General features: G+C 34.7%; 1 protein-coding gene across 11 annotated transcripts in view; it reads left to right on the top strand.

Annotated features, from left to right (window-relative positions):
* Positions 1–14978, top strand: part of HECTD1 (HECT domain E3 ubiquitin protein ligase 1) — a 63290-nt gene that overhangs the window by 29155 nt on the left and 19157 nt on the right. For 7 of the 11 annotated variants that reach the window (XM_084521188.1, XM_084521195.1, XM_084521186.1 and 4 more), the window contains 13 exons: positions 64–286; positions 3388–3651; positions 3781–3857; positions 5092–5226; positions 5455–5616; positions 5964–6058; positions 6238–6343; positions 6918–7052; positions 7132–7271; positions 7722–8045; positions 8516–8682; positions 8872–9048; positions 11755–12591. In XM_084521188.1, coding sequence (XP_084377314.1) covers positions 64–286; positions 3388–3651; positions 3781–3857; positions 5092–5226; positions 5455–5616; positions 5964–6058; positions 6238–6343; positions 6918–7052; positions 7132–7271; positions 7722–8045; positions 8516–8682; positions 8872–9048; positions 11755–12591 — 2842 coding nt within the window. The remainder of the gene's footprint in view (positions 1–63; positions 287–3387; positions 3652–3780; positions 3858–5091; positions 5227–5454; positions 5617–5963; positions 6059–6237; positions 6344–6917; positions 7053–7131; positions 7272–7721; positions 8046–8515; positions 8683–8871; positions 9049–11754; positions 12592–14978) is intronic. The other 4 variants (XM_084521190.1, XM_084521192.1, XM_084521193.1 and 1 more) reach the window with 3 other exon arrangements.

Raw genomic sequence — 14978 nt, forward strand, 5'->3', positions numbered from 1 at the left:
TTTTGGTTTTACGTGTTGTTTTTGTGTGTGTGTGTTTTGTGATTAAATATAATTTTATTACAGGAGGATGAACCACAGGAGGATGCTAAAGAACTTCAACAGGGTAAACCATATCACTGGAGAGACTGGTCAATCATTAGGGGCAGGGACTGCCTGTATATCTGGAGTGATGCTGCAGCCCTGGAGCTGTCTAATGGTAGTAATGGATGGTTCAGATTTATCTTGGATGGGAAACTGGCCACAATGTATTCCAGCGGAAGCCCCGAAGGAGGATCCGATAGTTCAGGTAGTATTTCTTCTCAGTTAAAATCCAAGTTAATTTTTGAGACTACTGTTTGTTTATATAATTTGATTGGAGCTATTTTGTTTTGCAGGAATTGGCTTACTAAATAGTAAAGGATGTAAACAGGTGGAAGGTGGTCAGTTAATTGTGATGCTTTTCATCAGATAGCATGTGACTATAACTTGACTTGGGTGAATTGTGTTAAGTAAACATCTTGCCAGTGAAAGTGTATTAACTTTGTTTTGTTTTGAATCTTCTCCATGCATACCTAATTTTTTCACCCCCGTCATTAAAAGCACTTTGTAGTGGCCGTCCCAAGAAAAGCAGGTTGAAATGGCAATTTGTTGTTTGCTTCTAGCTAGCAGAATGAAGTTGCATGTGTTTGAAGACAAAGTAATGGAAAGTTTCTCATCAAGACTGGGAAACAGATTACAGTGTCTTAATTGTTTGTTGGAGGGAGGATAAGGGAACGGACCTCATGCACTGGCAGCGTACAGTTTTTGTGTTTGTTTTTTAAATTTCTGTGCAGAATACACAACTTGTTCTGGGTGCAGAAACAACCCTCCTTTATCGTTTTATCTTTTTTGCAACAGTTCATACATTTATGAACCAGCAGGCATAAAACGCTTTGCAATATTTTTGTTTTCAACAAGCCATTGAGTGAAATAACAGAACATATTATGATTCAGGATAGAAATGAAGTGCTAATGACATTATTTGTGAATTTTGAAGCATGAAGACGAATTGTGTTATGGTGTGTTTTTGGACTGTAACACAATTGGAAGCCACTTTGAAATTTTTATTTCTTTTTTTCCCCAAAAGTGTATTCTTGCATTCTTTAAGCAAGCCAAACAGTTTCTATGTTGATATACTTGTTTATCATACAATGTAATTTTAAGGAAATCCATGTGGTTAGTTTCTTAAATCATCATGGCCCTTGAAAGCCAATTCTGCTTGCTTCCTCCCATATGATGGGATGGGTTCTTCCTGTTTTTGTAGAAGATGCGTTGAATGGGACTACTCAGATGAATTTGGTGTGAAGATTAGTCAGATTATCGATTTAAGTTAATGTTTTTCTTCCTATGTATTTTTTGTATATATGACCAAATAGATACCTTGCCAAAAAACTTGGGATCTACCATGGATATTATGGAAGGGAGGGTGCTAAACTGGATTAAATCAGGCTTTTAAATTTTTTTTGTCAAACAGACATCTACTAAGAATGCTGACATTGCAATGTAGTTTGCCTGAAGTTTAACCATTAGCTAGCTCTTAAGCATGTGCAGCAGCCTCTCTTTCACTTGAGATATGAAACTAGTATTTGTTAATATTTAACTAAAAATACTACACAGATAGATTCAGAATAGTATCTTTGTTTTTAAGTCCTGAACTATACTATATGTTCTGCTGTCTTAAATCATTGCTGATTAATCTCATGGTATACTTTTTAGTAACTTCATGACTGGCAAGAATATAGAGGGTTGACTAATGGAATTTGTTGGTGTGTATTGCATGATGAAGGCTGGAGGGGATGTGGGGACATATATATACCCTGAACATTGAAGGTCTGTCCTCACCCATCTCCTCATTAGCTTAATACTTGTTTGTTTGAAATCTTAGGGATAAAAAAATTCAATGCAAAAATTGAAATTCAATGGTAATTCTTTACATGAGTTTCAAAATTCTATCTAAGGGAGCCTGAAATTGTTTCCAACCATGTTAAATTGTTGCACTTTCGGTGCAATGTGTTGCATAATAAATAGGTAAAAAATGTAATTATGGAAATTTGGAAGTGATTCATTAACAGAATTTTCATTTCTCATACAAATTTTCAAGATTGTTTTTACAAACCTCCCTGGCTTCTGTGATTTTTTTAAACAATAAAGAATGTTATGCCTCAGCAGAGCATATTTATTTTGCATATGGAAAATGTTGTTTATTTTTTTTAAAGTATTGTATAGTAGTTAAGCTGACAGACTTAAAAAAAACCTAGAGTGTAAGACATTGCAGCAAAAAGAAAACAGCAATTTTGCATGTGCACAGACTACAAATGTTATATTAATAAAATCGGTATCAATTTTTATCCTTAAAGTTGAGACAAAATTAAAAAATCAATAACCTATAAAGATTTTTCTAAAATACAAACTCATTAAATATTCTGGAGTAATCTTAAATAGTAGCTTGAATGTAGCATGTAGTCTTGTAATCACTACAGTATTTAAAAAATAATTTAATTGAAATTGAGTTGTTTAGAATAGTTTAAAGGTAGATTACCTACATATCCAAAATGTAGGATGTGAGCCTGTTTATCATCAATTAAGTGATATCTCCATATAAATATTTTGTGGTGCCATTAGATTTATTTCATGTTTCTCTCAGATATATCTGTCTTGAAAATTTTTGTAATTACTAAAAAAGGAATACAAGCATCTATATTATAGCCTGATTTAGCATAATGTAACTGGTAAGTTACATAAATGTGGCTTTCTAACTTTCTCTGAGGTGAATGCAAAAGTTCTGCAAAAAAGACGAATGAAAGTTTTAATATAACTTAAAATATTATTTTCTGTTGCCTTAGTGACAGTTAATCTGAACAAATTCCTTTTACGACATACTGATCATGATACTCTAAAGTTCTGTGATTTTTTTTCCCCATTTTGTAATATGGCTTAATCATCTTTTCCTCACCTGCTGTAAACTACGAATTTGATTGCTGTTTTCCTGTTGGAGAATTCATTTAATTTACTATTTCTAAAACACAAGTAGTTCATGCTGGCAATAATGAGAACTTGTTTTTACAAATGTGAAGTTTTGTCATTGATTTCTTTGATCTATTATAACTGTGAAAATGAATTAACACATCTGTCAGTAGCATCATTTAGGAAGAGTTCCATAGTCCATATTGATGAGATTGTGGAATATATCACTGTTGAAGTACATAGACTGGGAAGAAGTTCAGGGTACTTAAAAACCCTTAATTTCAAACTTAATTTTGCATTGAATGTACTCAGTTGTTTTGCTCATGCAAAAAAATATAATTGCTTGAGATATGTGATGGTGGAATCAATTGTTAGAAAAAAATATGTATGTTTGTTTTTAAATAGAAAGTAGGAGTGAATTCCTTGAGAAGTTGCAAAGAGCGAGAAGCCAAGTAAAACCATCTACCACAAGTCAGCCAATTTTGTCAGCACCAGGGCCAACTAAACTTACTGTGGGAAACTGGTCACTCACCTGTCTGAAAGAAGGAGAAATTGCTATCCATAATTCTGATGGTCAGCAAGCTACAATACTGAAAGAAGATCTCCCAGGCTTTGTGTTTGAGTCTAACAGAGGAACAAAGCATTCATTTACAGCTGAAACCTCTTTGGGTAAGTATGTAGGTATGTGTAATGAACAGGTAGGAGCAAGTGTAGATAAGTTAGGTTTTGGTTGGTTGGTTTTCATACTTGTGGGAAATTCTGACTTCTCTAAAAAAAAAAATAAAAAATACATTGCAGGGTCAGAATTTGTGACTGGCTGGACTGGTAAGAGAGGAAGAAAGCTAAAATCTAAACTGGAGAAGACAAAGCAGAAGGTTGGTGAGCATGTGTGAATTTTATACTTAGAGTTTAATATAGCTTGTTTTATTTTTCAACTTGCATATGTTATATGTGATATAATTTCCTTTTAGAGGATTAAGATCTTCTCTAATTTCAGCTGCACGCAATTTAACGCCAAGTTTAAAGGGGAAAACCTGACTTAAAGCACTTCTAAGGCGGATGGTTTTGTCCTGAAGTCTTAGACTCCATGCTCTTTTAAATGAAAACAGATTTTCTTTTAAAAACAGAAGAAAATCCAATCCTTTTTACTGGCATATGTTTGTGTAATCCAGTAGATACCTGGTTGTTTTTTTTGTGTGTGTGTTTTGTTTTTTTTTTTTAATGCAAAGAAAGAAAAGGCATAATGATCAACATACCTGTCTTTGGTGAACCCTGTCCTAAGTTACCGGCATACATGGTTCATAATTCATTCATTACCTGTTCTAGTTATCATTTTGAATTGATGGAAGCTTTGTAGTTGGTTTGAATGTTTCTAATGCTTTGGTAATCGTTGTTAGAAATGTTATGAGTAGGTCACTAATAACCCATGTAAATAACATCTGTGTTTTAGTCGTACATTATGAATATTAAACTTGCTGCCCTAGGAATAAATAAAATATCTTGGTTGTTGCTATTGTAACAGTAACATTCAGGTCTCGTGAATTTTAGCATCTGAAAAGAATGCATTTTTATTCTTCTGTCTTTCATGTACAGACCTTACCTTGCTTTGGTCCACGTGCAACAGCATAATAAAAAAGTTTTTAGAATAAGGTCACTTAAAGACGACTTAATGGGATTTGGTTTAGGGAATGTAAATCGCTTTCATAAACCATATTTTTAAAAAATGATTACTCTTACCTCTAAAATATTACCAGAACACTTATACAGTGCTGAAGATTTGTAGACTGAGAACTCTCTTTTCTGCTACCTTTGCACTATAACTTAATGTATGATGATCAGCTTAGTTTCTGTAAATTTGTGTAAGACTGTTTATTTCCTTTTATTTTCCTCTCTGCTTTTAACCTTTCATCTTTGCTTCTTATTTAGCCTTTGCGCATCTTATGATGTACGTTGTATGATAGATTTCTGTTCTTACCTATTTTTGTCTACCCTGGACTTTTAAAAACACAAACAAAAAAGAAAACCAAGTGTCTAGAGTCTTAAATAGTAGCAATAGTGATCTCATATTACAGTAACATATGACTTGTGATTATGAAAATCCTTTTGTAGGTACGCACTATGGCAAGAGATTTATACGATGATCATTTTAAAGCTGTTGAAAGCATGCCTCGAGGAGTAGTTGTAACACTGAGGAACATAGCAACACAGTTAGAGTCTGCATGGGAACTTCATACAAACAGACAGGTATGTGTACCTACTGTAATTTTTAGCATATGATGTTAGTGGAAATCATGTAGCAATATTCAGACTGTGCTACGTCATGTAAAATAGTCACAATATATCTATCTGAACTGTGAGGTTTTTTTATGCATACAGTTCCTAGTTACATGCTTCACTGGGACACTTTTTTCACATGTTCATTTGAAAGATACTATTAGCTTGTTTCATCATAATTGTCTTTTTGTCTTTCAGTGTATTGAAGGAGAAAACACTTGGAGAGATTTAATGAAGACTGCTTTGGAAAACTTAATTGTGCTTTTGAAGGATGAGAATACTATTTCTCCGTATGAAATGTGCAGTAGTGGCTTAGTTCAATCATTGCTTACAGTTTTAAATAATGTGAGTTTACAGAATGTAAGTCTCCTAAAGAAAAACTTTTGAAAGAAAATGTAGGCATAAGTCTTAATTAAAAATAAATAAATCTATTACAGATATGGCTTTTTTCTGTCTTGAAAACTAGACAGACTTGCAACACTAAGTGATCTGACCCATTGAATATATACTATCACAATAAATTATTTTAATTCAAATATGATATTAAAAGTCTAGTCAGTTATAACGGCTGATATAATGTAGCTTTTGATATAAAGACTTTAAATAGCAAATTCAGTGAGCCCAAACAGATATTTTTGCCAATGTAAAGAATGAATATGCTGTGCTGTATCAGAAGTAATATATATATATATATTTTTTCTTCTTAGAACATCGATTTAGATGTGAAACAAGACTGTAGTCAACTAGTAGAGAGAATAAATGTTTTCAAAACAGCATTCAGTGAAAATGAAGATGATGAGAGGTAGGTTAAAAAACACCTATGTTTGTGATGTGGTAATGTATGTTTAAAAAAAAAAAAAGACAAAGGAACATGCTTAACATGTTAGGCTTTTTACTATAGCTGGGTAGTATTCTCTGAGATACTGTAGATTTTGTTTATTCCTCCTTGTGTGGTAACATAGTGACTGTTCACTTTCACAGTCGTCCAGCAGTTGCATTAATTCGGAAATTGATAGCAGTGTTAGAATCTATTGAACGTCTACCTCTCCACTTGTATGATACACCAGGATCTACATATAATCTTCAGGTACAGTGATAACAGTATATAATACTCTGTGATAAAAAAAACAAATGTTTTGTATGAATTTCAGGAAAAGTTACGTGTGTTAAATCTGTATGAAATGCATTCTTGTAAATTGGATAGAATTAGCTAAAGAACAAACTTCTTGGCATTTATTTCTTCTAATACCTAACCTGAATGTTTGTGTTTTTTATTTTGATGTTAAATATCAGAAGATGGTTGTAGGAAGTTGCAAAAACACTGCTGCCATTGGATATTGAGCCCCTATGTTATTATTATAGGTCTTAGTAAAAATAGAAAAAAAAAAAAAAAAAAAAAAGCTATAAAAACATGAAATATGGAAGTATTCACTTGAATGTGTAACTGGTTTATGTTGATTGTCACCGAAGAATTGTTGAGTTAGCTGAAAAAACGGAGCAATAAGGGAACAGTTTAAAAGCCTTAAATTAGAATAGAGTGCTTGTTTAAATTGCACACAAAAATTGATGAGGAGCTGAAACTGTTTTAGTGAAGCATTGCTTTTCTTAATCTACAAAATGTAAACAGAAAAGCCTATATTAACATTTAGGTACTCTTTCAGATACTGACAAGACGGTTGAGGTTTCGTTTGGAACGTGCTTCAGGGGAGACATCATTAATAGATCGAACTGGCAGAATGCTAAAGATGGAGCCGTTGGCAACTGTTGAATCTCTGGAACAGTATCTTCTGAAAATGGTGAGCAACATACCATGTGCGGTTCACGAGGAAAGGTTGCATTCTGTATCACTAATTTTTTTTCTTCATTCATGTGTAGGTAGCAAAGCAATGGTACGACTTTGATAGGGCTTCATTTGTTTTTGTACGAAAACTACGTGAAGGCCAAACATTTGTATTCAGGCATCAACACGATTTTGATGAAAATGGAATCATTTACTGGATTGGGACAAATGCCAAGTGAGTTTTTTTCAAAGCTAAATATTTTGAATTAAAATTTAGTAAACTATATGCAGAGGGGAAAAAAATGAGAATTGATAATCAATTCTGTTGGTTTTTTTTTTAAGAATGGGAGTTTGCTTTTACTGGTTATCAATAGAATTATATTTTTTTTGCTCTGCTTAACTAATACAAAAATACGTTTCTCTGAAGTTGGATTGAGAATTTGTTTGTATTCTTGCTGAAGAAATGAAGGGGTGGGAAGGGTTGGGTCTTTTGTTAACTGCTGTAGTGAAGTAACATTTTTGGAATTTCTCTAAAGTTATCTAATTATCTCAGATGATATTAATTGCTTCAGTTTGTAATAAACTCAGCTGTAATCAATAACTTGCAGTAAATTGTCAAATGTTACTGATACCTGTTTTTTAATGTAAGTAATAATTGAACAGTACATTTCTCTTTTTAATATAGAACTGCATATGAGTGGGTAAATCCAGCAGCCTATGGGTTAGTAGTGGTTACATCCTCAGAAGGAAGAAATCTGCCTTATGGCCGTTTAGAAGACATCCTAAGCCGTGACAGTTCAGCTCTCAATTGTCATACTAATGATGATAAGAATGCTTGGTTTGCCATAGATCTTGGCCTTTGGGTTATACCATCAGCTTACACATTACGCCATGCTCGAGGTTATGGACGATCTGCTCTCAGAAATTGGGTTTTCCAGGTATCTAAGGATGGACAGAACTGGACTACTTTGTATACTCATGTTGATGACTGTAGTCTCAACGAACCAGGGTATGTCAGTGTATTTTACCAGCTTTTATAAAATTGAGCTAAGTTGAATATATACTTGGCTGTAGACTAAATTAACGTATGCCATAGCTATAATAAATAATTATGTAAAAAGGGGGTAGGTGGCACAGATGATTAAGGGTGGACTGGAAAATAAGTGATTCATAAGTTCTCTTCTTGGTTCACGTAATAATATTTGTGATTTTCTATCATCTTAAATTTGCATTTTATTTTTATTTTTTTTGGAGAAAATAGTAACACCAGCACTCATCCAGAATTTGTCTGTAATGTTGCTAGGTTTTGTATTTCTCATGTTCTTGGCAGTTTTCTGATTTTAACCATAAATGATTGCTGTCATGGTTTGTTTTTGGTACTAAAGTGTTCTGGTTTTGTGTGTTTTGTTTGTGTGTTTTTTTTTTTTTTTTTCTCTCTCCTCTTCTCCCCAACAATACCTCTTTGAAACAAATTTGAAGGTCTACAGCAACATGGCCTTTAGATCCTCCAAAGGATGAGAAACAAGGTTGGAGACATGTTCGAATAAAACAGATGGGAAAGAATGCCAGTGGGCAAACACACTACCTCTCCCTGTCTGGATTTGAACTTTATGGCACTGTGAATGGAGTATGTGAAGATCAGTTGGGTAAGAAAAAGAACGTGTATGTCCTGCTTGTTCTCTTAAAATCCTAACAAACGTGACCTATAAAAATGAGTGTGGAAAAAACACGTTGACTTTTGCCTTGGAGCATGCTTAAAAACAAGCTCAGATTTATTCCCTAATCAATATTGCTGCATTTTTCAGTCTTCCAATTTCAATTTACGTTTCTTGTAGGAAAAGCTGCTAAAGAAGCTGAAGCCAATCTGCGAAGACAGCGACGTCTGGTCCGTTCTCAGGTTTTGAAATACATGGTTCCAGGAGCTCGTGTAATCAGAGGAATTGATTGGAAATGGAGAGACCAGGATGGAAGCCCACAGGGTGAAGGCACTGTTACAGGAGAATTGCATAATGGTGAGCACAAATTGCTTGAATTTGAAAAACTCTATAGTATGAGTATTTTATGTTTTATTTCAATCTAAATGTAAAATTGGTCATATTACACTATTCCTTCTGTAGTTTCTTGAAGAAGCTGATAGAAATTTCAGTACCCTGGAGAGAAGGAACTCAAAATCTGTAATCATTGTGGTCCATTTGTGAAATTCCATTTCAATGCATGGAAAAAAAATCTTGTTGTAAATAAAACATTTTCCGAGCTTTGCTTAATTAAAATACCAAATTGTTATTTTGACATTCATTATGAAGAATTAAAAATATTCCAGGTTGGTTGATGCAAACTGATTAATTAAGCTTTGGGCCTGCAACATCTATAATTACATTCTTCATTTCTTCTAGCTTAGCATTTGCAATATTTTTCTTGACTTTTGTTGTGTCCTGTACCTTTCCTACCTCGCTAGCTTCATTGGGATCAAGTTGCTATTTTAAAAACAGTGAAAAGTAATATGACTTAGGGAGCAAAATCAAAACCAGCAGCAGCCACGGAATTCAGTGCTCAGGAGGCTGAGGTATTAAAGAGGCTCCAGAAGAGCTGATAATCTTATTAGCTGAACATGCTTTCTCAGTTCCCTCTGCTGCCCACCCCTATTTAGGTGTACATAAGACTGGCTTTGTTTCTGAAGCATCTTCAGTCACTCCTAGCCAGATTATTAGTTCTTGGCTCTTAAAAAGGGAGAAGTGTCCAAAGTATGATGATCTAAAATGTTTTGCAACTTTTCATCTTTTTTAAGCCATTCAGAATAGCTTGTAGGGAATTGTCCCATCATCTCCATGTATTGTTCTTACCAGATGCAAGAGTATCCATAGATACACTCTCACTTTTAAGACGTTAAGTATTATTGGTGAGTAGTCTATTAAATCAGTGTTTTTGTTCCTATATTCCAGTAAATCTTTCCTATTAAGTAAAGGTGAAATTGAGGTTCATGTGTCAAGTGATGACTACAAAGTGTGATAAGTGATCAGTAGACTCTTACTCCTGCCACAGTTGTCTTGAAAATAGAAAATGGCATCCCATTGGCTTTTCTGTGGCTATTCAAAGCTCAAACACATCTTGTGTTGTTTCGGGGCCACAACAATGCAGCATCAAGACTCCAAGTACATAATGTATATTTACAAAATTGTGCAAGCTTTGAACTGTTTGTAATTAATATTGTAGTTGAAGAAACTACACAAAACAAGAACAGTAATTTAATTCTGCTTTTTCAAAACACCCTGTCCAGATACTCAAAGGGTAAAAATCATACTGTTTCTGTATGGAGTTTACCTCTTTCTTTTTTGTGTCCATTCAGAAAGTCAAATAAAATGTAGAAAGGTAAAAAATTCAGACTTGCATCACTTTTCAGAGATTTAGTGGCACGAAGCTATTCAGATAAAACTCATGAAGATGAAGTAAAATCATACCATAATAATATGATATAAGCCCGCTCATGTGGGGATGAGATGTCTACTGAAAACTTTATGAGTTTTAAAATGCTCTTCCTCCAGAGTGATACTTCTAAACAGCAAATTGCCTGTGATCTTCTGTTTCAGTCTAAAGTGATGACTTTTGGATAGTTATAAGGTAAAAGTGCACCTGACAGTGCTAAAAACATATCTATTTTACTTCAAATGAGCTCCATTCTGTTTTGTTAAAGAAAAACGTGTATGTGCCTCTGGACCTGACATCTTGTTTTGAATTGTTGTCAGAGGTTTCAGGAGCTGACTGAGCTTTAGGGATTTTGTTTTTAAAGAAAGTGTGTATCGATTGAAATAGTGACACAAAATTTGGTACAGTTAACATGCAATAAGAAAAACTAGAAAGAAGCTTTTAAGATGACTCTGTGGTATATCAGACTAGTAAAATATCAGACAAGCATTAAAATTTTTTGTCCCCGTTTCTGTCCTAGTTTGCTAAATTTTGCATGTTATCCTCATCATTGCAGGTTTATTACATTTAACTTACAAAATATTGGAACATAATTTAATAAAGAAATTAAAGATGAGTAGCATCTTTTTTTTCAGTGCTGCTCTGATCCTAGTATAACACTTCAAATTTCCATGCAACATATTCTTCTTTTGACCCTGAAATCTTACATGAAGTAGTCCTTACTTGTAAGAATTTTCCTGCGAATAAGTAACATTTGAGTCTGTGTAAATTATTGAAACAAAAAGCTGGCTATGAGTACACTCATTCTTGCACTATATAGGACAAAAATAATCCCAAACTGAAATTCATAAAATGCGTTCTGTAGTGTAGATATGCCCGTTTACAAGCATTGAACAGATTAAAACATAAAATGTCCGTAGAGGAATTGTAGTTTCTTGTCAGGTATTAATGAAGTTACGATGATATGTTGTAATATACATTTCGGATGTTTAGAGAATCATCATAACTTTTGGAGAGATCCTAGTAGGTCAGGTTCGTTCTGAAGCAAACTTGGCTTTTGGCTGGGTTTGGGGACTCTGAAGGTAGAAGCTGACTGTACTTGCTGCCATAATTTTAACAGCACTTCTACATTACCAAATTGTTTAAACACTCCTTAATTGGCATTAGGAGTTACTTACTGATTTTATTAATTTGGACACGCAGCCCTTATGAGAAGCTGATCCCACATTGTGGAGCTACTGTCTGACACGCTCCTGTCTGCTTTCTGCTGGATCTCACAAACTCCTGTCCCTTTCCAGGCTGGATTGATGTCACCTGGGATGCTGGTGGCTCTAACTCTTACCGTATGGGCGCAGAAGGAAAGTTTGACCTCAAGCTTGCACCAGGGTACGACCCTGATTCAGCGGCATCACCCAAACCTGTTTCATCCACTGTTTCAGGCACAACGCAGTCATGGAGCAGCTTGGTGAAAAACAACTGTCCAGACAAGACGACTGCTGCTGCAGGCTCCTCAAGTAGAAAAGGAAGCAGCAGTTCTGTGTGTAGCGTGGCCAGTAGCAGCGACATCAGCTTGGGTTCGACCAAAATGGAGCGGAGATCAGAAAGTGTAATGGAGCAGAATATAGTTTCAGGCACTGACGTCCATGAACCAATTGTTGTTCTGTCTTCCGCTGATAACGTGCCTCAGGCTGAAGTAGGGTCATCTTCCAGTGCAAGCACCAGTACCTTAACAGCGGACATGGGAAATGAAAATGCAGAAAGGAAGTTAGGTCCTGATAATTCAATACGTACTCCTGGGGAGTCCAGTGCTATATCCATGGGAATTGTTAGTGTCAGCTCTCCTGATGTTAGTTCCGTTTCCGAACTGACTAATAAAGAAGCAGCTTCCCAACGACCTCTAAGCTCTTCAGCGAGTAACAGACTTTCAGTCAGTTCCTTGTTGGCTGCCGGGGCACCGATGAGCTCCAGCGCAAGTGTTCCTAACTTATCATCTCGAGAAACTTCAAGTCTGGAGTCTTTTGTACGAAGAGTGGCAACCATAGCACGTACCAATGCCACCAACAACATGAATTTAAGCCGAAGTAGCAGTGATAACAATACTAACACTTTGGGAAGAAATGTCATGAGTACTGCAAGTAAGTAAAAGCTGTATTTATTTTTAGTTGAAACTTTTGTTATTTCTTTGGTTTTCTTTAGACTTAAAGAAGTTTGGCTTTTGTTGGCCTAACAGAGCAATGCTCTTAGAGCAGCCTTGCTTTTATGGGCACTTACAGAACTGGTGAACAGCTCACAGAGTTCATGGAAACTATGAAGCATTACGTGCCCCTTTGATGTCAGATTACACTGTGGTACCCATCAAATGGAAATGATGTAGATTTGATGTTTATTATGTGTTTAGGAAGAAAGAGAGTATAGTTTAATTTGAGAGGATTGAAGACTAGCAGCGGCAGCTAAGGTGGGATACTCTTGCTCTCTGATCTGTTCTGTGCAGAATTCGCACACTTTCTGTCTGCCTGCTTCTGATATGTTCTTGTTTTGCTTGGGAAATGCATATTGTTCATACTGCAAATTCTCTGTCTGAGCTTTAGGAGGTAAGAGCAGAGTAGAAAGAAAAAGTAAACTGCAGTATGGTGACATTTTAACATTTCCCTGTATTCTAGCAGGCTGAGTAACCCAGTTCTGTGTATGTTTTCCAATGACGTTGTCATTAAGCTTTAGGTTTAGCAAGTCATTTAGGCATGCTAATTTTATGGAAGTTTGTAGCTAACATTGTTTTAAGTGGGATTATGTACATGCTTCAACCTTTGTGTATTCTTGGATTATATGTGGGATCAAGGTGTTAGCAGGTAAGCTATAAACCTGCTTGTTGTGAGTTTGCTCTTCCAAATTTTCACAACACTCCCATCTGAGATGTTGCTCAACCACCTTTGTGTTAGGCGTGTAGTTCAGTGCTTGGAGCTCAGTACTTCATGACAAGTTAGAAAAAGTAAAATTGTAAAATTACCCTAATATACCAGAAGGAAACAGTCAGTTTTTCTGTTAAGCTTTTATATTTTTCTAAGACTTCTGTGCTTTTTACTTGAAGGTGTGTTGTTTGCTTTTTGCAGTTTTTAAAATGATCCTAGTGGGCATTTTCTTTTTTTTTTTTTTTCTTTTTTTTTGATGGGGATATATTTTTATTAATGTAAATAAAATACCAAACAGAAGATTTCCAGTAATTGATCCCTTTAGACAGATACTCAGTGCCTCTAGTTCTGAAGTAGCTTTGTGTTGGGGAGAGAAGGTCTTTGAAGAATATGGGATACTTTACCAACGTATTTGCCATATTTCAAGCATGTTTGAAATCATACAGCATTAAAATAGGAAATAAATTAAAAATTTGTATTTGTTGTGTTTAGAATTCCCACATACGGGATAAATTTAATTTTACACAAAAAGAAACTGTGAGGATTTGTGTCCCAAAAAGAGATGAGATTCTAAATTTGAGCGATCTCACCAAAATTAGAGCAGTACATTGTAAAAACCTTCGGTTAAAACAACAACAAAAAATAAGCGAAAAGCAAACAAACAAAAAACAACCTGTCTGAAATCATGAGTAGTAATTTAAGTCTCTTTGGACTTGCTCTAGTGGTTACATTGAAAACATCAGTATTTGGCAGGATTTATATGGTGTCTAAGGTAGCCAGCTTCTGTTTGTTCTTGAGATCTGAGCAAATGAAATACTTACACCTGATGGCTTTTCCTGTGTCTCTTTAGTATAAGAGCAAAGAGTTTACTGTTATTAAAGTGGGTGGAAGATATGTATATTGAGTAAGTGATTACTAAATTCTTAAACAACAAAGAAAGTCCCTTTGGATTGGAAATATTCCACACTTTCTTTGTTTATAGAGATGGGCATATGGCATACTAACTAATTAAATTTCACTCTCTTCTCCCCTGCACAGAAAAAAAAAACAAAACAAAAAACCAAGTATTATACCTGACTAGAACTCTTTCGTGGATTTGAGTCTGCATTTTTGTATTTCTATTTATATATTTAAGTTCCTAGCGGGGGTGGGGGAAAAATATCAAAATGACAACAACACTATCTGACACACAAATGCAAAACCAGAACAGTGGCATCTCTTTTTTCTCAAAAAGTTACCAAATGCACTCAGGGGAACGGTTCTGTTTTGTGCTGTGTCCTCCTGCAAGGGTAGTAATTCTTGCAGACATCAATAGTATGACATTCAGACTTCTATTTTATTTTTATATTATTTTTAAAAAAACAATACATCAGGTTATATAAGCTGTAATAATGAAAATGTTTACTTTTAAAACTGTAAAACTCTCATTTGATAAATTTTAGAAAAAGTAGATTGAAAAATATAATGATTACATTTAAGTATAGATGACCCCTCAAATTTTCATATGCAAATATGTGATTAACAGTCTGTGTTTGAAGATAAGTTTGTGACAAAATGTTTGTAACATTGGGGTGTAAATATGTAATTAATCGTATATAGGCTTAATTTGTACAGTT

Source organism: Aythya ferina (genome assembly GCF_964211825.1).
Source record: "Aythya ferina genome assembly, chromosome: 5".
In the NCBI taxonomy this organism is placed as follows: Eukaryota; Metazoa; Chordata; class Aves; order Anseriformes; family Anatidae; genus Aythya; species Aythya ferina.